The sequence below is a fragment of the Equus caballus genome, chromosome 15 (assembly GCF_041296265.1).
Source record: "Equus caballus isolate H_3958 breed thoroughbred chromosome 15, TB-T2T, whole genome shotgun sequence".
Lineage (NCBI taxonomy): Eukaryota > Metazoa > Chordata > Mammalia > Perissodactyla > Equidae > Equus > Equus caballus.
Window position 1 is genome coordinate 20,052,634 of NC_091698.1, and position 25,587 is coordinate 20,078,220.

The 25,587-nt window shown below is 44.0% G+C and overlaps 1 protein-coding gene across 1 annotated transcript in view; it reads left to right on the forward strand.

Annotated features, from left to right (window-relative positions):
• The window catches only part of TGFBRAP1 (transforming growth factor beta receptor associated protein 1), a 67,849-nt gene that overhangs the window by 17,113 nt on the left and 25,149 nt on the right, over positions 1-25,587 (forward strand). The window contains exons 2-4 of the mRNA XM_023618494.2: positions 7,006-7,707; positions 16,457-16,651; positions 18,785-18,939. Coding sequence (XP_023474262.1) covers positions 7,020-7,707; positions 16,457-16,651; positions 18,785-18,939 — 1,038 coding nt within the window. The 5' untranslated portion in view covers positions 7,006-7,019. The remainder of the gene's footprint in view (positions 1-7,005; positions 7,708-16,456; positions 16,652-18,784; positions 18,940-25,587) is intronic.

Sequence of the window (25,587 nt, forward strand, 5' to 3'; positions counted from 1 at the left end):
GTTTTGGTATATTGTGTTTCCATTTTCATTTGTTTTAAGATATTTTTTGATTTTGCTTTTGAGTTCTTTGACACATCAGTTATTCAAGAGCATGTTGTTTAATTTCCACATACTTGTAGATTTTCCAGCTTTCCTCTTGTTGATTCTAGTTTCATACTGTTGTGGTTAGAAGAGATACTTGGTGTGATTTCAGTCTTCTTAAATTTGCTAAGACTTGTTTTGTATCCTATCATATGGTCTACCCTGGAGAATGTTTCTCGTGCACTTGAGAAGAATGTGTATTCTGCTTCTAGTGGATGGAATGTTCTGTAAGTGTCTGTTAGGTCCACTTGGTCTAATGTATGGTTCAAGACCATTGTTTCCTTGTGGATTATCTGTCTGGATGATCTATCCATTGCTGAAAGGGGTATTGAAGTGCCCTACTATTATTATTTTATCTGTTTCTCCCTTCAGATCTGTTTGTATTTGCTTAATATATTGAGGTGCTCCAATGTTAAGTGTGTATATATTTATGATTTATGATTATTAGATCTTCTTAAATGAATTGACCCCTATGTCATTATATAATGACTTTCTTTGTCATTTATTACCATTTTTGCCTTCAAGTCTGTTTTGTCTGCTGTGAGTTTGGCTACCCCCACTTTCTTTTGGTTTCACTTGCATAGACTGTCTTTTTCCATCCCTTCACTTTCAGTCTATGTGTGTCCTTAAAGCTGAAATGAGTCTCTTGTAGGTAGTATATAGTTGGGTCTTATTTTTTTTTTTATCCACCCAGCTACTCTGTGCCTTTTGATTGATGAGCTCAATCCATTTACATTTAGAGTTACTGTTGATATGTGAAGACTTACTAATGCCATCTTATTAATTGTTTTCTGGTTGTTTTGTGTTTCCATTGTTTCTTTTTCCCTCCATCTCTGCTTCCCTTTGTAAACTGGCGATTTTCCGTGGTCATATGCTCTATTTCCCCTTTAACTTCTATGCATCTGCTCTAGGTTTTTGAATGGCAGTACTGTGAGGCTTACATAAAACACTTCATAGATGAAACAGTTCCTTTTAAGCTGATAGCTACTTAACTTAGATCATCTACAAAAGCTTCACCCTTTTACTCCCTACCTTTTATATTTTTGATGTCGTTATTTACCTTTTTATACAGTGCATTCATGAACAAGTTAGAGTAGCTGTAATTATTTTTAATGCTCGTTTCTTTTGACCTTTATACTATAGTTAAATGGTTAACACACCATCCTATTACATATTTACTTTTCTAAGTCTGACTGTATATTTACCGTTACCAGTGTGTCATATTGTTGTATTGTTGTAAGTTGCTGATCAGCGTCTTTTCATTTTAGCTGGAAGAACTTTCAGCATTTCTTGCAGTGCAGGTCTAGTGGTGTGAACTCCCTCAGTTTTTGTTTGTCTGGGAATTCTTTATTTCTCTTTCATATCTGAGGGATAATGGCTGGATAGAGTATTCTTGGCTGGCAGCTTTTTTCTTTCAACACTTTGAATATGTCATTCCACTCTCTATCCTTGATTTTTGACAGTTTCATTATTATATGTCCTGGAGAAGGTCTTTTTTTTGCATTGAGAGAATAGGGTGATCTGTTAGGTTCATGAAATTGGATGTCCAGTTTTCTCCCCAGATTTTGGAAATTCTCAGCTATTCTTTAATTTTCTCTTCCCTCCCCCCTGTTTTCTCCTTCTGGAATCCCGATCTTTCTAATATTTGTTCTTTTGATGGGATCCTTTAGGTCACGTGGGCTTTCTTCACTCTTTTTCATTTGTTCTTCTCTAACTGGGTTACTTCAGAATTCCTGTCCTCTAGCTCACTTATTCTGTCTTCCATTTGCTCTTCTCTGCTGCATATGCTCTTTATTGTATTTTTCATTTCATTCATTGAGTTCTTCAGCTCTGGAATTTCTGTTTAGTTCCTTATATGATTTCTATCTCTTTGGTAAAAATCTCATTTTGGTCATGTATTTCTTTTGAGATTTTGATGAATCGTCTTTCTAAGTTTTCTGTGGCTCACTGAGTTTCTTCGAAACAACTATTTTGAATTCTTTATCAGCTAGATCACAAATTTCATGTCTTTGAGCTTGGTTATTGGAGAATTATTATTTTGTCTTTGTGATGGGATGTTTCTTTGATTTTTCCTGTTTCTTATAGTTTTGTGTTGCTGCTTTTGTGCTTGAAGCAGCAGACGTCTCCTTAAGTCTTTACTAGTTGCCTCCAGATGGGGTATTCTGTTGGATGGTATTGTTACTATCTGCAGTATTCTCTGTCTTTGTATGGGTACACCTGTTGCACTCTTCTTGCTCCCTCTTGTGGTGGAACTCTCAAACTTTTCTGTCTTCTTTGTTTTTGGTGTTTTTTGTTTTTGGTGAGGAAAATTGGCCATGAGCTAACATCTGTTGCCAATCTTCCTCTTTTTGCTTGAGGAAGATTATAGCTGAGTTAATATCTGTGCCAATCTTCCTCTATTTTTTGTGAGTTGCCACCATAGTGTGGTGGCTTGACGAGTGGTGTGTAGGTCCGCGTCTGGGATCCAAACCTCTGCTGGAGTGGAGTACATGAACTTAACCACTATGCCACAAGGCCAGCCCCTTTTCTGTCTTCTTTGGTTCTTAGAACTCACCATGCTGGCTACTGGAAGCCTCTCTTTCTTTCCTAGAAGGTGGAGCTATAGCTCAAGTTTGTGGTTTCTCCCTTGTGCATAGACTGTGGCCTGTCTTCCGAGCATGCTGCCTGTCCACCAGAGATTTCTCTCACCACCACACACAGAGGCGCACACAAGGAGTCAGCCACAGAGTGGGAGAAGTGTGCGTTTAGTACTCAGGCTGTTGGGGGTGCCCACAGGCTCCGACAGAGATCCCTGGGTGTGGTACTTAAAGAGGCTCATGGGTGGACTTCCTGCTAAGGGCAGTCAGCAGGAACTGCATCCCTTTAATGTCCTTTGAAGTTCTTATCTGCCTCTTTCCCAATGTCTTCACTCCCCCTGGTCATGGAGGTCCTGCCTCAGTACTCTGGGTCCTCCTGGAGAAAAAAGAGTTTCTCCAGCCTCATCCCACACAACTGTGGTGGCCAGGCACTCGCTCACCGTTATCCTTTACGCCGTGTGGGAGAGGTCGCTGCAGCAGGATAGTTCAGCCCCCTGCAGGGTTTCCTGGTGGGGGTAGGGGGGCGGAGGGGGTACGATGCCGGGAGTTCCTCTTACCACTGCTTCTGCTGTGACCAAACTTGTTTTCGTTTTGCTTTAATGGTACACTGGAATCTCTCCTCAGGAAGGCTAGACTTATGCAAATTCTCTCTTGAGTGTGGGTGTCTCCCCAGTTTAGTAATCTCCAGATTCTTTCCCAACTGCGGCAAAAGGGGTCTGGGCAGGTTTGCTGGCTCTGCAGCCCTCACCACGTTCTGTCTGTTTAGTACTAGATGCACAGGAGGGCAAGGCTCCTCCTGGGTCCCTCTGCGTACGGTGCTAGATCCCACATACTCACAAAGGTGCTTCTGTTCGCAGATGGGTGTCTAATTTGTTGTTTAAGAAGGAGGGTAAAAGAGGAATGTCCCACGCCACCATGATGCTGACATCATTCTCCTTCTGAGTTTTAGAAATTACCATCTAATTATCAGAACAGGTCCTTTATTTAAAGGCCTGTAGTGGGAAACTTATCTTTAACAAGGCTTGAGTGACTAATTACCAGGTAATGAAACAATATTGCATTTCGTTTAAAATATTATAGAATTATGACTTTTTAATACACCAAATTCTTTTCTTACAACTTGCTCCCCCCCTTTTCTGCCCACCCCAGGACTTAGACTAAATGTGAGGTGTTTGATTCTTTACATATATTCTTCACTGCAAATGTGTTTAGTTTGTCCCTTACACTAAGTGATGGCAGAGGCTAGAATTATGGACAGTATACAGTTGAAAAGTTAAATAGATGACTTTGATTATGAGTGCCCAAAGCTTGTTCCTTTCTTTCTTCTGCAAAGGGAGAGATAGAATTCCCATTTTAAATAGCAGAGTCCTAACATCAAAATCAAAAGCAACAAAAGCAGAAATCAATAAGTCGGACTACATCAAACTGAAACTTCTGCACAGCAAAGAAAACCGTCAACAGAATGAAAAGGCAACCTACAGAATGGGAGAAAATAATTGCAGATCATGTATCTAGTAAGAGGCTAATATTCAAAATATATAAATAACTCATATAACTCAAGAGCAAAAAAACAATCTGATTAAAAAATGGGCAGAAGATCTGAATAGACATTTTGCCAAAGAAGACATACAGATGGCCAAGAAGTACATGAAAAGGTGCTCGACGTCTCTAATCATCAGGGAAATGCAAATCAAAACCACAATGAGACATTACCTCACACCTGTTAGAATGCCTATTATCAAAAAGACTAGAAATAACAGGTATTAGTGAGGATGTGGAGAAAAGGGAACCCTTGTGCACTTTGTGGGAATGTAAATTGGTGTAGCCACTATGGAAAGTAAAGTGGAGGCTCCTCAAAAAGTTAAAAATAGAACTGACATATGATCCAGCAATTCCACTTGTGGGTATTTATCCAAAGAAAACGAAAACACTAACTTGAAAAGACATCTGCAGCCCCACGTTCACTGCAGCATTTACAATAGTCAAGACATGGAAACAACCTCAGTGTCCATCGATAGATGAATGTGTGAAGAAATTGTGGTGTATATGTATGATGGAATATCATTCAGCCATAAAAAGAATGAAATCTCGCCGTTTGCAACAACATGGGTGGACCTTAAGGGTATTATGCTAAGTGAAATAAGTCAGAGAAACATAAATACCGTATGATAATCACTTATACGTGGAATCTAAAAATAAAAGAATAAAGAACCAAGCTCGTAAATACAGAGAACAGAGGTGGGAGCTGGGGGATGTGAGAAATGGGTGAACTGTTTTTGTTTTTTAGTTTTAACAAATTGAATAAAAAATAAATAGCAGAATCACTCTATCCTACCATTTTAAAAAAACAACCCTGATCGATCAGTCAATGAGGGACGAAGTATCTCGTATTATTTTGCTTTCACAGACTTAGGTGTTTCTTAGCCTTCATTTCAATATCTAGGTTTTATTCATTAGCATTTAAATGGAAAAACTGTGTAGGTTGGGGTTTGGTGACTCTCTCTGGTCATGAGAAACAGATGGTGGTGTTTAAGAATTGTCTGTGTCAGAGATTAGAAAACCACTCCTCTCCCAACCACGGGCTTTCCCTGGGACCCCGGGGAGTTCCTGCAGCTTCGAGATAGATGGACACAATTCCTTCTCTGTGATGCCTTCTGAGCCTCACTGCTCACTTCCATGGTCTCTGTGAAGATGAGCTCTGTAAATGAGCATGAAAGTGCTGGGGGTGGGGGCATGAGTGTGTTTCAGTCTGTCTTTCCGAGGAGGTGGACACAGATTGCCCACAGCTGAGGGCAGGAGACAGCATCGTTTCGACTCTTGGTGCCCAGCTTGAGAAATAAAAACCAAAAGTTGGCTGGGTCCTCAGAGTGACACATTAATGATAAGATCAAACCTCACTTTTCCGTAGTGCTTTCTGTGTGCCAGGTTTTCAGCATTTTACATGAGCTTTTCTCAGCCCTCAAAGAATCGTATGAATTGGGTGCCTCTATTACGCTCATTTTACAGTTGAGGAAACTGAGGCCTGGAGAAGCCAAGTGAGTGTCCCAAGGTCACTTAACTAGCAAGTGGCAGGAGAGGGCCAGGAAGGAACTCTGCTGGTGTCCAGTGGGAAAACCTCATCCTCAGACCTGGGATGCTCTCCTTCCTGGGACTTCTGTTGACTCAGGAAAGGGAGCCGGAGTCTTCCTCGTGTGAGCTGTCGCCGCCCCAGTGGACAGGGGATATAAGAGATCATCGAGTTCGAAAATCTTTGGGTAGAAAGGCACCCAAATGCTCTCTGATTCCTCCCTTTCCCTGATGCATGAATCTTTCTCGAGTATTTCCAAAAGGTTTTCCAGGCTCTGCTGGAATGTCTTAAAGGGTTAAGGCATTTAGTCTCTCGTGAGGCCCCCCCATGTTTGGACAGCTTGAAGTGCCAGGACAGTCCAGCCAGCCTCCCTGTAATGTCCACCGGGTGTTCCAGTTCTCCTCGGAGCTACCTGATCTCCCTCTCTTGCAGAGGATGCCAGGGACTACCATGTGTACGTCTCCTTTCTGGCCGGCTGCAAACTCAGGGAAAGGCCGTCTCGCCTATTTCTGTTGCCTGTGACTTTGTGGAGTGTGAAACCAGAGTCCTCTTCAGAGGAAGAAGCAGGGAACCAAGGGTTAGGGTGTGGGGCAGTCTCTCTTCCAGGGGAAGTAATCTGTTAACTGACATGTCCACAGCCTTCTCACAAATCCACCATCTCAACTCCCCACCTGAGAGACTTGGAGACTTGAGGCCCATCTTTACTACTTGGACATGAACATGTTTACTCTGGGAGCCAAATACGGTGCTTGGGCCAACGTGCATGCATCCTCGGGAAGAATGCAAAGGAATCCAAGGCATGGTTCCTGCCTCAGTGTTTCTGGAAAGATCCCAGGGGCAGGATTTAACAGCACGATGTAGTTGCGTCCCATTGTTGAGTTAAACTCAAAATCAAGTGGCCAGAGAAGCTCGGGAAGACCAGTGAGGATCGTTTTTGCCTTTTTCCAAAATGTTTTTGTTATGCTGTCCATGGGTGAATCCTATGCTCGTCTTCTACCCGCAGGTGCATCTCCCAAGAAGAAAGTCAGGTAACTCTATCTAAATCTCCGCTCTGTGGAGGATGAGCAGGATGGCACCCAATGAGCAGCACACGGGCGTGCTCTCCTGCTGGGCTGTCCCATTTGTCTGGTGGGAGGAGACCAAGTGGGAAATCGTTTTTTTCCTTTCCTGTTTTCACTGAAAATATAACTGAGAAATCAGTGTCTATTTATTGCGACCTGACATGGTTGCGCTTATTCCTCGTTACTCTAAGTTCACTTTTTTCTTTTCCTCTTCCCACAGACCAGCCAGCAGACATGATGAGCACCAAGGCCTTTTCGCTGGTCTCCGCCGTTGAGCGGGAGCTGCTGATGGGCGACAAGGAGCGCGTCAACATAGAATGCGTGGAGTGCTGCGGCAGGAACCTCTACGTGGGCACCAGCGACTGCTTCGTTTACCACTTCCTGCTGGAGGAGAACACTTTGCCCGCAGGGACAGCCACATTCACTGCCACTAAGCAGCTGCACAGACACCTGGGTTTCAAGAAGCCAGTGAACGAGCTGCGAGCCGCGTCGGCGCTCAACAGGCTGCTGGTGCTCTGCGACAACTGCATAACTCTAGTCAACATGATGAGCCTGGAGCCCGTCCCCTCAGGGGCCCGCATCAAAGGGGCCACGGCCTTCGCCTTGAACGAGAACCCTGTGAGCGGGGACCCGTTCTGCGTGGAAGTCTGCATCATCTCGGTCAAACGCAGAACCATCCAGGTGTTCATGGTGTACGAGGACCGGGTTCAGATCGTCAGGGAAGTGTCGACGCCGGAGCAGCCCCTGGCCGTGGCTGTGGACGGCCACTTCTTGTGCCTGGCTCTGACCACCCAGTACATCATCCTCAACTACAGCACGGGCGTCGCCCAGGACCTGTTTCCTTACTGCAGCGAGGAGAAGCGCCCGATCGTCAAGAGGATAGGGAGACAGGAGTTCCTGCTGGCGGGCCCCGGAGGGCTGGGTGAGCGGGCTGCTGTAGGCCTCTGGGAACCACTGCCTCTGATCTGCCCTTTCTCTTTGCATTGTCTCCGTAAAGTCATGCTGAAATCTGAGAGGGAGATTTTAGTTATGAAAAATAGATACCCGTGGAGAGTATTTGCCAACATTGAGGTTATGTGGCAAGATATAAACAGAGCTGCATAACCGGTGTTTGCTGAAATTTCCTTAGATTGTTGTGAACGTGGGGTTCAGGGAACAAAAATAGGCCAGTCTCAAAACCAGTTTTATTTTGTGCTAAGTGTGCTAAAGTGAAGATGGCTCTGGGGATAGAATTCCTTTAAGTAAATAACTGTAAAAATTACAATCTGTAAGACTTCCTTATAAGATCTCGCGTGGCTGGGTTTGTCAGTTGATTGTTTGAGCTCTTCATTCTAAAGCAGAGTTGAGGTGGCCCACTTAAAGGTATTTTCAGATGTGGAGACTTCAGTGTTATGTCCATAATTTTCTCTTTTATTGACTGCGGTTTCACCCACCAAAAAGTTTCTGGTAGCTGGCTCCTTGAAAGGGCTTCGGCTGTTTTGTATGGTCTTACTGGTTCTGTGGGCGGCCTTATTGAGATTAAGAATCTGAGCTGTCAACTTCAGTGGTGTCTCCTGGTGTTTCCCTTTGGTCGTGGACGGCTCAGATTAGAATTAGTGTGTGTGTCTGTGATCCACAGGTGTTGCTGAGTCCATCTTAACACTGGTGGCCTTTAACCTTAGAGAGTGTGCGTGTGAGCATCTCATTTCAAAGTGATGGGTACAGATACATTTTCTTGTAAACAAAAATTCAGGTCATGAAGTAGTTAGTGTATACTTCTTGATTTTTACTTTTTTTTTTTTTTAATAAACTTTACTTTTTAAAGCAATTTTAGGTTCACAGCAAAATTGAGAGGAAAGTAGAGTTTGCATATATCCCCTGTCCACATGTGCATAGCCACCTCTGTTGCCAACATCCCCCGACAGAGTGGTATGTTTATTACAATCAGTGAGCCTACGCTAACACATTATAATCACCCAGAGTCCATAGTTTACGTTAGGGTCCCTCTTGGTGCTGTACGTTTCTATGAGTTTGGGCAAAGGTATAATGACGTATACCCATCATTGTAATATCATACGGAGTATCTTCACTGCCCTAAAAATCCTCTGTGCTCTGCCTGTCACCCCCCCACCCCTGCAACCCCTGGCAACTGCTGATCTTTTCAGAGTCTCGTGCAGTTGACGTCATATAGTACATAACCTTTTCACATTGGCTTCTTTCACTCAGTAATAGGCACTTAAGATTCCTCCATGTGTTTTCATGGCTTGATAGCTCAGATTTTTACTTTTTGAAAAAAGAATTCTTTATCCCAAACACTTTTACTTTTAGAAAAAGGTCCAATTTTAATGAAATTTTTTGATTATGGAAAATATATATAAACATATGTAGTAAAGAGAATATTATAATGAAGCTGATGTTGCCATCACCCAGCTCCTTGCCAGTTGTTTGATTTATACACCTAACGACGCCCACTGTGTTTTGAAGCCAGTCACAGACATCGCAGCATTTCATCTGTTGATATCTCAGTGCGTGTTCCTAAGTCACTTACAAAAGAAAGAGAAAACCACAATACCATTGCGTACCTAAAAAAATTTAACAGTAGTTCCTTAATATCATTAAATATCCAAGCATGTCCTATTTCTCCTATTATTACACACACAGACATACATAAATACGTATATACATACATTTATGTTAAGTATATATGTGTGTTTATTTGAATCAGATTCCACATAAGACCCGTACATTGCAATTGGTTGGTAGAGCTGTTGTTTCTCTTACCTTTATTTTTCCTCTCCTTTTTGTATTTTTAATTTTTTGTTGAAGAAATTGGATCATTTCGCCTATAGCTTCCCACAGTCTGGATTTTGATGATTTCATCCCCTTGTATTATTTAAGATGTCTGACTGACCTTTATGTTTCCTACAAAGTGGTAATTAGGATGACAGGTTTTATCAGAGTCAAGGATTGTTGTATTTGCTTGTTTTGGCGACTGGCAAGACTTCTTCATTTATCTCTATGATGTTAATAACCATTAATGAGCATTGCCTAGGTCCTTTAAACCATTAGGGGCTACCCAGTGGCAACATTCTATCCTGCCATTCCTCCCTCCTATATTAACTGGAATGCTTCGGTGAAGATAAACGTATCGTTAACGATTTGGTTGCCCCCAGGTACATTGTATAAGAAAGGCAAGATGAGACGGTTTTCAATAAGGTGATCCCTTCTGTCTTCCAGAGGAGTGACTGTTTTAAAAGTGCCATTAGGAATCATGGATCTAAATGTATATGGTGTGTTTCGGTACATCTGTGCTTGGTGGGAGTTCAGGCAGGTTGACTGCCGAGTCCTTTTCACATGACCCTAGAATGTGGCAAGCTTCCTTGCCTTCTGGTGTGACAGGTGTTCCAGGCTCACTTCGGACATTTCCTGCCCAAGATCTGGCTTCAGCCACTTCTCCAAGGACCCTGATGTTTAGAGACCACAGTCTGGATGCTGGAGGTGCTAGTTGTCCCTTGTTTCTAGGTCTCTTCAGTAGACAGAGCTAGGAAGTGGGCATTATTTAAACATAAAATCCGTTATGAGATCATCCTGATGGAACCAATCAGGGCTCCAGGGCGCTGACCCCATCTGTCTGCATACCTGTGTCTCTTCTCACCCACACCACAGAGCTTAGTAAACTGCCAGCCCAACATAAATGTTCCTTTGATGGATCCCACAGGACACAGAACAGACTAGCAATACCAGCGCCGCTGTTCCCACAGTCTGAGTACTGAAAAAAGTTGGCTTGTTTATAGTTTTTTGTCCTTAAGGTGTATGTATAACCCATTAGGAGTGTGCAGTCACAGCACTGTGTTTTAAACTCACTGGGACTAGTGACCCTCCGTGTGGTTATGTCACCAACTGGATATACAGTTAGATTAATTTATTTCATGTTACTTTCGATTTTTAGAAATCGCTTTTATTTTTTTACTATGTAAATATTTACAAAGTTCCAAGTCAGTGCAATACAGCAAGGTGTATTCAGAGAGCTTGGATCTTGTCTCCTTACCTAGTCTCTCTTTCCCCCATAGGTAACCTATACTTTTATGGCTTGTACTTTCATTTTTAAATAAAAATATAAACAAATATGTAAATATTTGTATCTCCCCCTTTCTTGGCCTTGTTCACTTAGCTGTATTATGGAGATCACTTCATAGCATAACAGAGATATTCCTCATTCGTTTTTGCAGCTGCATCTTCTTCATCGTGTGGAGGTACCATAGTTAATTCAGTCAGTCCCCTGTTGGTACTGGTGGGCATTTGTTTTCCTTTTTCCAGTCGGATGGTATTGACAGGGACTTGTCTTTTTGTATTTTCCAGTGCAACTGTGGGAAAGCTTTCTGGAGCTGGGATTCTGAGTCAAAGTGTGAATGCATGTGAAAATTGGCTAGGTGCTGTCATGTTCCCCTTGATAAAGGTCGTCCCCAGCAGCGTATGACAGTGCCTGCTTCCTCTCAGCTTTGCCAAGAGTAGAGTACATTGACCAACTTTCATGTTTTTACCAGTCTAGTGCATGAGAAGAAATGGTATCTCAGTGTAGTTATTTGCATTCCTCTTTTATGAACAAGAACAAGACTGAGCATTTTTCATACATTCAAGAGCCATTTGTGTTTCTTTTGATGGGAATTATCTGTTCTTCTCTCTTGCGTTTTATTTCAGTGTTCTTTGTATTTGAGATAACAACTTGTCTGTTATATGTTTCAAATACTTCTTTCCAATTTTTACCATGCAAAAGCTATTCTTAAACATTTCTAAATAATCAAATGTCTTAACCTTTTTACTTCATTGTTTCTTGATTTTGAGTCATAGTTAGGGATGGGTTTCCCCCTCTTCCAGGTTACGGGCCAAATCACCCTGTTTTCTGCTAGTACTTGTATGGTTTCATTTTTTAGAGTGAAGAGTATAAGGAATGGGTTCAATGTTATCTTTCTGTGTGGCTGCCATTATCCCAAAAAACTGATTGAAGCTTCCATCTTTTCCTCACTGATTTAGGTGGCTGCCTTTAATGTACGCTAAGTTTCCTCATGCCCTTGGGTCTGTCTCTCGATTTCCTGTTTTGTTCCATCTGTCTGTTTGCCTGTTTGTGCACCAATACCTAACTGTTTAGTTTTAAATACTTTAGTGAAAACATTTGACTCCCATCAATATCCTTTTGTTGGTTTTAGTGTTAAGATTGAAGGGAAATAATAGTCAATCATACTTAGGATGCATTTTCCCCCAGGCTTACACTGCGTCAACTACACGGACACCAGGCTAAATGAACCAGCTTCCTAATTGTTGTTCTGCTTGTAATTGCCACAGTTATAAGCAAAGTGGAAGATCCCTTGTAAGCGCTCTTATACATTACCTATATGCAGATCCTGCATATAACATAGTAATCAGTACCATCATTACATTACATGGCTTCAGAAATTAAGTTCAAACCAATTACCATCATGGATGCATGTCTACCTTTAAACATATGGAAGCCACATATTTTCATTTTGCCGGCTGACTTTCTCCCTGAGGATCACCCGTGCCCACTCCTGTGTCATGAGAAATTGCTCTTAATTTTTTGCCTTAGTTTAAATTTTACTATTTTAAGCAACACTTTGTTGAAAATTTTGTAATGTAATTGATTATTGTGACTTTAAACTCTGCTCTTTGATATTGCTTCTTGAAAAGTGCACATAATTGAGCTGCTCTTACCACGCATGACCCCGACCCCCTCCCAGCTCAGATAAGGGGGTCTACGGAGATTTAGAAGGGGCACAATTAAAAATAATGGTTTTTAAAGGTGTACCATTTACAACTTTGTTATATTTGCATGTTGATAGTACTTGCACTCCTTCAACAATGTAGAAATAATAGTTTATCACCTACTTGGGACATGGGTGGGTGTTCATAACAGTAGCCTCTGTTCTTAAGTGGATCTCTGGTCGCTTATACTGTGAGACCTGGACCCCCCAGTTGCCAGTTACTGTTCTGCTCTTTCATTCTGGGGAAATCTTCAACTTTTCCTTTGGTGTGGAAGCCTTTCTTCTTGACCTGTGGCTCTGCCCTTTTCATTTCACGAACATTCATGTCAGGACCTCTGCCCTGCATAGTCCCCTGGTCCGGTGATGCCTAGCCTTAAGTGGGCAAATACAGTGAGCCCGATTTAATTCCAGAACAAGGGGGGACAACATTTTGGTGTCCTGTTCCTGTGAGAGTTGTGCTATACAGAGCAGGGTTATTTGACCTGAAATTCAGCAGAATCCTCAGGATTGCTGTGTGCTTGTCCTTCACCAGTTTACCTTTTGCCAAACACCTGGGCAAAGGTGGCGTGAACATCTTTCCTGTTAGGCTCCCTTTAGCTGCCTGGTTCTAAGTGCATGGAAAATTCAAGATACCTCGAACCTGATTTCCTCCACCAGAGCTGGTGTCGATAGCTTTGCACCTCGCGTTCCTCTCTCTCAGCATTTTTAGATGCTGTTTGAATACTCTGGCATTACAGTTGCTGGGTTAGTTCAGGCTTTAATTGCGTCCTCTCTGTTACTGTAAGACATTGGCAGTGCCGGCGTTGTGCCTTCAGTCAGGTGACTGTCCCACCTCTGCAACCCGGCGGACTGTGCTTATTGGTGGCTCTCACCTTTGGTCTCTGAGCCATCTCAGCAGAGTTTTCTGCGCTTCCGTTGAACTCCCTGACTTCTCTGCTCTGGAACGGAATGAGAACAGGAGGCCCCCGGGGCCTCGAGCTTGGCTGCGCGCTGCAGAACCGCGTTCTCTCCATCCTTCTGATTCTGCTCTGGCTCCTCTTGTGCTCCGTGGAACAACTCATTCCCTTCGGGAAGGGTGCTGTTACCCTTGAGACAGCGCTTGGGCTGTGGGCCCCTCTCCCGGAAGTCTCCCTCCAGGTCTGGAAGCGCAGCCAGGGCCTCCTCGCCAGCCCTGCACCCACAGCCCTGCCCTGCTGGCCTTTGACTCACCCTCTCTCTCCTCCCACCGAGCCAGGTGCCCTGAACCCCTCGGCGTACCCCTTCCTCTGCTGTGCCCCTGGCCCCGTCGAGGCCTCCTTCCCAGTGGCAGGCTGCTACCTGGCCTCCCCAGTACATACAGAAAGAAAAATTATGAGTTAGCATGTTAAGCTCTCCGGGGCTGAGGCAGGGAGGAAAGTGCAGTCGGAGCTGAGTGCTCAGACCCACGGGCTTGCACGGGGAAGATGGCACCGAGGCGGGGAGGCTCCGGCAGCCAGAAGCAGGAGGGTCACGGGGAGGCAGGAGGAGGGGCTGTGTCCCCACACAGGGCCAACCCTGCTGGGGCAGGGAGGGTAGAAAGCCAGGCCAGGGGCAGGGCCAGTGGCGCTGACCTGGAAAGGGGACCTGGGGAGCATCCCATGACTTTGCCACAGGACACAGGTGCTTCAGAAAGGCCGCCCAGGGCAGTGGGGAGGCTGCGCTGAGGAGGAGGAGCGAGAGCCCCGGAGCCTGTTACACCCTTAGCCCGCCAGGCTTTGCTCTCGGGTGTGGAATTACTCGTGTATTTTCCGTAACCCCCTCATCACTGCAAGTTCCTAGACTGTGTCTCGTCTGTCTCTTGTACCTGACTTGGTGCTTGACGTACAGTAAGCACTTAGCATATGTTTATTGAATTTAAGGTGATGCCTAACATGCTAACTTATGATTTCTTTTTTATTTGTTCATTTAATAAATGAGCTTTTTTTCGGTTCTTGATGAGTTCACCCAGAGTTCTATACTCTTGGAGCATTACGCTCAATTTTCTATTATTATTAAAAATGCCGCAGTGACCATTCTTGTACTTATCAATTGGTGATAGATTTAAAAGAAGAATCACTGAATTTGTTCAGTTTTATTAGATAATACCAAAAAGCATTTCCTCACGCCATACCAACGCTCAGTGCTGTCAGTCTATGACCTTGGGCCAATCTGATAGGGAGAAGTTGGTTTTCTATTTTTTTTTCCTTTAATTACTAATGAATATCGAAATCTCTTCATGAATTTATTATCCATTTGCATTTTGTCTTCTGTGAATTAGTGATTCATACTCTGTCTGTTTTTCTGTTAGGTTATTGGTCTTTTTCATAATGATTTTTAGAGACTTTAAAGGGTCAAAGGGCAATACTTAAGGTGAAAGAATGGTTTGTGTTAGGCCATTGTGGCTCCTTTGTGGGAGATGCACACATGTGCACTGTCTCGCTCACATTCACACTCACACTCACACTCATAGGTCTGTTGTCTTGTCGTCTTGACAGAGTTTCAGTTGGTGCTACTTACCATGCCGAGAGCCAGTATTTAAAGTGGCAGTCAGGGCCAAATAGGTGTTGTAGGCCCAGTGCCGAGGCTGCAGGGAGAGCTCAGAGTGTAGGCGAGAGCAGGCCGTGTGCACGTGTGTGAGACCAAGGGGCACAGCCCAGCATAGAGGAGAAGGGCTCTGTTTGTTCCTGATCCAGTTCAGTACATTTCAGTCTTTGTAACCACAGAAGATGTGGAAGGGTCAGTGGTTTCACAGGTTTAGGAGTTCTGCTCATGTGGGATGTTTGAGATACTTTCCATTCTTTTGATCTTAAAGTGCCCTCCGGACCTCTCTCCCTCTCGCCCTTCTCTGTCGTGTGTGCTGGAAACCGTTTGTCTCCTGCAGCAGCATCTTATTGTTTGCAGGCAACAGCACGCTGTTTTTAAAGGTGTTTTTTGTCAACTACTTTGAAAACTAAGTTAAAATGGATTGATTTTACTTGGCGAATGTATTAATTTTGGTAAACCGTAGTATCTGTGGACTATATACAGCCCATTTGGAAATGACTAGCTCAGTGCCTTATGTACAAGGTAGGCGCACTGTCATTTAATGTGGATGTTATTATTGACAAACACTTAACAGCTGTCTTGAGTTGCAAAATTGGTTTTATGCCTGTATGGTGGAGTAGGTCGTCCACAGTGAGACTGCAGCTTGAGCGGGCCGGCTCCTGGTGGGACGCTGTGGGGCGTGCCCGGCACGAGGAGGTGCTCAGTAAATGTTTGAATGAACGTGGAAGGAGGGGAGAGCTGTACCTTAGAGATGCAAACCAGTGGAGGACTGGGTAGGAAAGAAAGCTTGCAAAGCTTCTGAAATTGTTTGCAAGTAACTTTTTCCCCGCATATAGGGACATGTGCTTTATAAACCTTCATGTGGGTATATGTGAACATTTTTTTAACTTCAGGGTTTTTTTCGCTGGGAAAGATTTGCTCTGAGCTAACATCTGTTGCCAGTCTTCCTCTGTCTCTCTTTTTTTTTTCTCCCCAAAGCCCCAGTACGTAGTTGCATGTTCTAGTTGTGCGTCCGTCTGGTTCTTCTATGTGAGCCACCACAGCATGGCTCCTGACAGACAAGTGCTGTGGTTCTGTGCCCGGGAAGCAAACCGGGGCCACCAAAGCAGAATGCACCGAACTTAACTGCTAGGCCATCAGGGCTGCGCTAACCTCATTTTAAATTGGAAGTAAAGGTAAGATATTCATTCTGGGGAAGGTAGTCCTCTCCCCAAGCATAGAGTCATGTGGTTCTTCACACACGCAGCATATTGCATTACCTTTCCTGTCTTGAAGTATAATGAGGCAGGGGCTATTCTGCATCCAGACTCGTCTACGGAAAAAGACATGCCAGGGTCACTTGAAGGCCCCCCCTAACTCCTCCTGTTTCCCTAGGCATGTTTGCGACCGTCGCTGGGATATCGCAGCGAGCCCCCGTGCACTGGTCAGAGAACGTGGTCGGGGCGGCCATCTGCTTTCCGTATGTCATTGCGCTCGATGACGAGTTCATCACGGTGCACAGCATGTTGGATCAGCAGCAAAAGCAGACCCTGCCCTTTAAGGAAGGCCACATTCTACAGGATTTTGAAGGTACTGGTTTACACAGAAGTCTTAATGAGATTTAGTTATCAGTCCTTTTACGGTGATATTTCTTCAGTAAGTATTAAGGGCCCATTAGGAACTGGGCCTTATGTTAAGCACAGAAGATATGCGGATGATGGCAGTGTAATCTCTGTGCCCCAGGTTAGCCCTCTCCAAGGTTACTGGGGAGATAGACCTTTTAAACAAATAGCTCCAGCAGTTGAAGAGCTTCATATAAACAAAATAAGGCCAATTGGGAGAGCAGAGGAGGAAGTATTTCCTAGAAATATCAGGGAGGGCTTCCTGAAGGAGGTGGTATTTGAGCCAAACCTTTAAGGATGAGTCAAGCCAAGCAGATGTGGGGAAGAACCTTCAGGTAGAGAGAGGCGCATACAGATCTGGACAAGAGGAAGCCCTGGGCTTCGGGCCAGCAGGCAGTTCCGTGTGACTGTCGTGCACAGTGTGTGAGGAGGTGAGACGGGGCTGCAGCAGACCGGGGCAGTCAGGGAGGGACTTCCTCTGTGTGCATCCATGAGCCAAGAGAAGGATTTATTTTACTTTTCCTGAATTTTATTGTAAACGTTTTCAAATGTACTGAAAAGTTGAAAGAAAAAATGAACCCCTGTGCACCAGCTCCTAGATTCAACACTTGGTAACGTTTTCCTGAGCCATTTGAAGGTAAGTTGAAGACATTATGCTTAATCCAAAATTCTTCAGCAAGCATCTCCTAAGAATAAGGGCATTTTCCTGCATAACACAAAGCTGTTTTCACACCTTAGAAAATGAACTCCAGTATCCTGCCTTCAGATTTCCCAAGTTACCCTAAGGATGCCTTTTATGATATTTCCTTCAAACCAGCAACTCATTTAGATTTATACATTGGGTTTGCCATTTAAGGATTTTAGCTCAGCAGACATTGCCCTTCCCGTTTTAGCTGCTGGGGATAGAACCTTACTAAGACGCAAAGCCCCCACATTAAGCATGTCAGATTCCATTTTGGGGCCCTGACACACACACTGGAGGAGCGTATTTCATAACAGTATCACAACAGTATCACAGTGCTGTGTACAGTGAGTGCTAGAGGGGGCCGCAGGGGGCCGTGGGCACCTAGACGCTGATAACATGACCCACCCTCGGTGGGAACAAGGGGAAGCTTCCTGGAAAAAGGGACACCAGCACAGAGAAGGGACAGAATCTCATCAGAGATGAGAAAAATTACTTTGGTTGTGATATGGAAAACAGATAATCTAGAAAAGAGAGCAGCTTAGGAGACCAGGAAGGAAGATGTGTCGAGGGTCCAGGCAAGGACGGATGAAGCCTTTGCTTAGACCAGACGCTGGGACTGGAGTAGAAACGAAGGATTCCAGCAGAGAAGAGCAGAGGGAGCAGGAAAGGCTTGGCTGACACTGAACTATCCTTCAGACAGAAAGAAGAGAATGTCCCACTGCTTCCTGTAAGCAGATCGTAGTTAGCTTAGAAGGTGCCTCCAGAAGGAGCAGGACGCAGTTTAAGGGCTTTGTAGTAGGAGCCCGTCTTGGACTGCACCCCAGCCCTCTGGTCGACCGCCTGTGCGAGGCTCACCGGAGAAGGGAGTACGGCAGCGGTGGCCACGGGTCAGTTAACTCAGGGCTGTGGGGAAACTGAGGTAATGCCAAGACTTGGGTGTATCTGGATGAATCTGGAATATTATCTCATGGTTCAGGATGCTGCATTGTAGTCTCAGTTTTCTGTAACTAACTAACCTGGAGAGCAAAGAATTTTTAAAACTTTTATATGAGGTATATCATAATTCTTATTTATAATTTCCCAAAATTGATCTCTGCAACCTCAGTGGGACTATATATTATGTATCTACTCAGTTGATTTTAAATTTATCAGCACTTTTGAATGAAAAAAGGCAAAAAAGCATATTTTATACTTTGGAAATGTAGTATTAAGAGTTTGCCCCTTTCTGACAGTTGACACCGTGGGAAGAAGAAAAGAGAAGCATTGTAATTTATCGTTTCTCCAGGAAGTCTCTGTTGGGAACGCTGTGATGAAACCGATCCACAGATCAGATAAGGTCCCATTTGGGGGCAGCGGTAGGCTTTCTTGCAGGCAGTGTGTTCTCTCCCTTTCCAACGGTGTTGAATTTCTTCCCAGGCAGAGTGATTGTCGCCACAAGTAAAGGAGTTTACATCTTGGTTCCATTACCTCTGGAAAAACAAATACAGGATCTTCTAGCAAGCCGTAGAGTGGAAGAGGCTTTGATTTTAGCCAAAGGAGCCCGGAGGAACATTCCAAAAGAAAAATTTCAGGTTTGTAATTAGCTAGTCCCAAGAAGTCTGTCTCCAAGCCGCTGGTTAGAAAGCACGGGGACCTAACCAAGCTGCATGGGCCCCTGTGTGGCAGCCCCTGCACATTGCTGTGGCGTCTCTTATTTAATTGTCTCAGCACACCCACGCTGTGCAGATGAGGAAACAGATTGCAGGGTGAACAGCTGCCCGAGGTTGCCCTGCTAACAGAGGCGAGGTCAGATTTTGACCCTCTGGTTAATTCCCATGATTGATATCCCAAGTTGTATTCCTTATCAACTTTCTTCTTCAATGTGCCTTCAGAGAAGAATCAGGGGCTTAGTTCTTATAAACCGAAAGAATAATGTCGGGTTAATCTGTGTCCTAATTTAGAATTTGTATGTATTGGAATGGGGTTGAATTTTAAAGGTTCAGATTTATATTATCATGCTGATAAACTCTCTAACGTTGCAGGAATCCATCTATTAATTTCCTGAGGAGAAAAATTTAAATGCACATAAGAAACACTAACTTTAATATAGTTGGTATGATAAATATAATTGATATAATAATCACCCATTTCTCTTATTCCTGATGAAATCAGGTTCCCTAAAAGTTGCTACTTGATGATTTAGGTTAGTTCAGGTTACTCTATGTATTTGAGAGCAATAAAACATAATATTAGTGTGCGTACGCTTCACACGAATATCTGAATCGATCATTAAATGTTCTCGTGAATTGATAATGATCCCTTTGATTGTCGCCCATCAGGCAGATTTCACATGACTCTGATTGTTGTGGGATGAAGTAATGCTTTTTGGCCTCAGTTGCTTTTGCTGCCCAGGGTAGGCTCTGAAAGTGAAAGAAGGCGAGCTGTATGATTTATGGTTATGGCATACAGAAGATGACATCTTTTCTATATTTAAATATTGATGAACTTTTCATCTTTGTTCCAAGTTTGTTACAGTAAGGCTGATCTGTTAGCATTCAGCAGGGGGCAGCAAAAGCAAAAAGAAGAAAGCTCCTGTCAGTCCAGGGCCCAGTGCTGGGCTGAGAGCGTGCACTTCTGTGAGTTTTCTCGCCCTCCCTGTGGGTGGACAGTGGTGTGGCAGCCGACCGCTGCCACACTGTCTCCCGGCTCCTCCTCTCCTGTGAGGTGGGGCCTGTGGACGTGTTGGATGTCTAGATGGCCCATGTGTCGGGGGGCCCTCTGCTTGCACACACACATGCACACTTTAAGTGCGTAACATTTTCTTAAAGAGGCTTCCATGTTCTTTGTCTGTTTTGCTTTTTCTTCCTCTTTTGCCTAGAGTAGAGATATGCAGTCAACCGTAGCTAATATCAGTAGTCCTCTTGTTCTCTCATCGGCTGTCTCAGTTGGAGACTTTTTCTTTCTAACATGCTCCCTGCCTTCTCCCTGTGCCTCCGGATTCATACATGCAGCCTGGAAATACACCTTCCGAATGATCTCGGGTCCGCGCTTGGTCTCAGTGCCCGTTGTCACTGTGGGTGTGCAGACCCTGCTCCTATGTTGCCTGAATTATTTAACAGCTTCCTTTGTGTGTGTCTGAAGTCCGTCCTCCATGCCACTAAAAGAATGATCTTTCTAAAATATAGACCAAACCCTTTGCTTAAAATGCTTCAGTGGGTGCCTCATTGCCCACTGTAAAGTGCACACCCTTGAAGCGCGGCTGGTCTGGCCCAGCCCACCCCTCCGTCTGGTCTGCTGCTGCCCTCCTCCACTCCTGCAGAACACGCCCAGACCCTGCATTCGCCTCAAAGGGAGGACGACAAAGGGAACTCATGGTGATCGAACCCTACAGTGCACAAGCAGTCTGCGAGGCATTTTAAAACATTTTTTTATCCTCAAAACAATTCAGAAATAACCGGTACTGCTGTCTTAACTCACCGAAGACACAGCCGCTCCGCTCGTTTTGCCTCTGGACACGTGGCTGGTGCAGGAGGGCCAGCTCTTGGAGACAGTGCTCTTTGCCCTGCGTGCCCTGCCTCCCCGAGTAGCGGGACGTGCCGTGTATTTCACCCGCCTCTGCCCTCTCTTTTCTTTTCTTGTTTATGATGTTAGTTCTGTTACTGGACTGTGCCTCCTTACTCGATAGAATACTGTTTCAGTGCCTTGCTGAAATATATCCTCTTTCTTAATCTTTCCCCTTCCTCCAGCAGAGCTGATGACCCTTCTGTGCTTCTGTGGTTATATATGTTACCTTTAACACACGTCCGTTTACTCCTCAGCTCCCGACTGTCTGTCCCCAAGTTCCTAGGTGGACTCTCCCCTCTTCCTCTTGCTCACACCCCGCTCACGCCTGGGCTGAAATACGAGGGAATGGGTGGATGGGCAACTCAGAGCTCTTCTCTGCTCTTCAAACAGGGCTGTGATATTATGCATTGTGGAGCAGAAGGGTTTTGTTTAAAACAGAACCATAAGAGAAAAATAAGGCAATATTGACAAAAAAGGTTTAGAGATGACTTTCTCTGGATGTGTATGTGTTTTTAAGGGTTAGATGTGACTCTTATAACAGTTAAATACGTTACTTATTTTAATTTTGCAGTGCTTGTGACCAAATGCTAGACCCTAGGCCTAGAGAAACCAGAAAGGGAGAGGAAAAGAGACCAGTATACTGGGCCTTTACCATTGCGCTCCTTTCTCTTCAGTTAAAACAAGTATCGGTTTTGCTTCACTGAGTTCTAAACTTTGTTGTTAGTGCCGTCCAGCTGGTTCTGATTCCTAGTGACCCTGTGGACAGCAGAGTGGACCCCTGCCCAGTCTTTTCATGCCATCCTCTCTCCTTCCAGTGCTATATCAGACAGTACTCCACTGCTGTTCACAGGGTTTTCATGGCCTATGTTTTTTTGGAGGTGGGTGGCCAGGTCCTTCTTCCCAGTCTGTCTAGGCTGTCAGTTCTGCTGAAACCTGTCCACCATGGCTGACCCTGCTGGTATTTGAAATACTGGTGGCAGAGCTTTCAGCATCACAGCAACACACAGCCACCACAGTGTGACAACTGACGCATGGGTAGTGTGGTTCCCTGACTGGGGCACGAACCCAGGCCGCGGCAGTGAGAGCACAGAATCTTAACCACTAGACCGTGAGGGCTGGCTAGTTCTGAACTGGGGAGGGATTTAGCAAGAAGGTTAACTGTGGGACTGGGGTTAAAGGGATATTTCTTCTGGAGATTGGAAAGGGTCAGAGAGCTATTTAGAACTTTAAGAAAGCGGGCTTAAACTATATTAAGGTTTAGGATGCTATGCAAAAGAGACAGCAAAAGACATCTTGCTTTACACAAAAAGATTTGTGTCAAAGAACTTTCTTGATTTATATCAGGTCTTATGGATAATATTCATATTTAAGCTTGAACTCATACATTTTTTCCATTTCATCTAAAAATATTTCAGTATGTATTAAAAGACAGAGATGCCCTCTGAAATGTAAGCACAGTGCCATCAATGTTAAGTCCGCCAAATCAGCACCAGCTCCTTCGTGGAAGGGAGTATCCCAGAGCGTTCCCGGCTCCGCAGCCGTCTGATGAGTGCTGTGTGCTGGCATCCGTCTTATCCTGAGGGAAGTCCCACTAGGGCTGGACAGTCAAGTTGCTCTGTTTCAGAGTCACTTGGGCTAATTCTTCTCCATGTAGTTCTGCCACCATCGCTTTTATATGAACAATTAGGTTCATTTGTTTCATAGGGATTGCTTTTCTAATGTAATTTCATTTTATAATTATGTAAAATATTAGCATAATTCAGATGTCAAATCAATAAGACAAAGTGTATTCACAGAAGTCTACCTTCTTTCTCTCCTTTCCCCTGATGTTTTCTCCCTCCTCTCTTCCTGTCTGTCTGTCTGTCTTTTGGTGTGAGGGTTCGTATGTTTGTTTTGGTGATAACCTTAATAGTACTAACCTTACAAAAGTCCTTTGGTTTGCTCTTTTGGCTGTGGAGGGCGGGGGGGAAGGGTCTTATCATCTGGTGGGCCCGCACTTTGAGCAGTGTTTGAAATTAGCTAGTAACCTCTTCGCACCTTTCCCAGCGTCTCTGTCACAGCGATAGCCCTTTATTCCCAGGTCACTCCTGCAGGGCGGTCCACAGACATGCTGTGCTTTTTCTGTCATCTCCCCATTCTCCCCCGTCTTTTGATGGTTATACTGTCTACTTTTTCAGAGGATGTAGCCGTCACATAATAGACTGCCTCCTCATATTTATCACTCTCAGTTCTGTAGGCAGATGTGTATTGGATTTGTGGGGATGACTCTGCAGTCATGTGGTTTTCTGAAGCGCTCCCTGGCGGGTCTTTCAGGATGGGTTTGTGGGGGCACTGTCCCCGAGTTTCTGTTGAGAGCTGTGGGGAAGAGTTCACCTGCGGCCTTTACACTGGAAGGCCAGTTTGGTTGGATCTAAGACCTTCGACTCACCTTATTTTTCATTGAGAGACTTAAGTAACTTCAGCCATTATCTTTTGGCATAAAGCATCGGCAGTCAGAAATCTGATGACAGTCTGAATTTCTTTCCCTTGTAGTGACTTCGTCTTTTTGCTTGAATACTCAAAGGATTTGTTTTTCTTTAAAATCCAGTGTCTCACCGTTGGTACTTACTGGCAAATTGGAGCCTGTGAAGTCCCGCCCACTTTCCACGGCTCTTTACAATGGCCTGCCCAGCTCCTGGTGGTTCGTGATGGCAGTTTGGGGACTTTGGCTTTTGTGGCCTCAACAGCCACTTTTCCTCTCCACTTCTTCCCTCTGATACCACCCACGTCCTGTGGTTGGTGGTGTATTCCCAGGGGCTCTTACTTTCCTGTTTGTGGGCCTGCCTTGTCACTCAGTACTGTTACAAATGTGGTCATTGGATTTTTTGTTTTGCTATCCCAATTGTTCTGTTTGGTTTTTCTACTTGTGGTAAAGTACGCACAACATAAAATTTACCATCTTAACGTCTTTTTTTTTTTTGCTGACGAAGATTTGCCCTGAGCTAACGTCTGTTGTCAATATTCCTCCTTTTTTTCCTTTTTTATGTGAGCTACCACCACTGCTTGGCCGCTAACAGACGAGTCGAGTTGGTCCGCGCCCAGGCACTGAACCCCAGGCTGCCAAAGCGGAGCACGCCAAACTTAACTGCTAGACAACCACAGCTGGCCCTACCATCTTGACCATTTTTAAGTGTACAGTTCAGTGGCATTAAGTACATTTGCACTGTTGTGCAACCATCACCACTATCCACTTCCAGAATTTTTTCATCACCCCAAAGATAAACTCTGTACCTATTGAACAATTCCCATATCCCCTCTCCCCAACCCCTGGCAACCACCATTCTACTTTCTGTCTCTATGAATTTGACTTTGCTAGGTCCCTCATATAAGTGAAACCATACAGTACTTGTCTTTTTATGACTGCCTTACTACACTTACCATAATGTCCTCAACGTTCATCCATGTTGTAGCCTGTGTTGCAATTTCCTTCCTTTTATTTTTGATAGAGATATCGCTTTATTCTTTTTAAAAAATTTTTTATGTTTTATTGAGGTGATAATAGTTTATAACATTGTGAGATTTCAGTTGTGCATTATTGTTTGTCAGTCACCATATATATGTGCCCCTTTACCCCTTTTGCCCAACCCCCAACCCTCTTCCCCTCTGGTAACCACTAATCTGTTCTCTTTGTCCATGTGTTTGTTTATCTTCCACATATGAGTGAAATCATGCAGTATTGTCTTTCTCTGGCTTATTTCACTTAACATAATACCCCCAAGTTCTATGCATGTTGTTGGAAATGGGATGATTTTGTCTTTTTTTATGGCTGAGTAGTATTCCATATACACACCACATCTTCTTTATCCATTCATCAGTCGATGGGCACTTGGGTTACTTCCACGTCTTGGCTGTCGTGAATAATGCTGCAACAAACATAGGGGTGCAGAGATCTCGTTGAACTGTTGATTTCAGGTTCTCTGGATAAATACCCAGTAGTGGGATAGCTGGATTGTATGGTAGTTCTATTTTTAATTTTTTGAGAAATCTCCGTACTGTTTTCCATAGTGGCTGCACCCGTTTGCATTCCCACCAGCAGTATATGATGGTTCCCTTTTCTCCACTTCCTCTCCAACATTTATTGTTTTTGTCTTATAGCCATTCTAACAGGTTTAAGGTGATATCTCATTGTAATTTTGATTTGCATTTCTCTGACGATTAGTGGCAGTGAACATCTTTTTATGTGCCTGTTGGCCATCTGTATATCTTCTTTGGAAAAATGTCTGTTTATATCCTTTGCTCATTTTTTCATTGGGTTGTTTTTTGTTGTTGTTGTTGAGTTGTATGAGTTCTTTATGTATTTTGGGGATTAACCCCTTGTTGGATATATGATGTGCAATTATTTTCTCCCAGTTAGTGGGTTGTCTTTTCATTTTATTCCTGGTTTCCTCTGCCTTGCAGAAGCTCTTTAGTCTGAAGTAGTCCCGTTTGTTTATTTTTTCTTTTGTTTCCCTTGCTTGAGTAGACACAGTATTTGAAAAGATCCTTTTAAGACCAATGTCAGAGTATACAGCCCTTACATTCTTCTAGGAGTTTTATGGTTTCACGTCTTACCTTCAAATCTTTAATCCATTTTGAGTTAATTTTTGTGTATGGCGAAAAATAATGGTCTGCTTTCATTCTTTTGCATGTGGTTATCC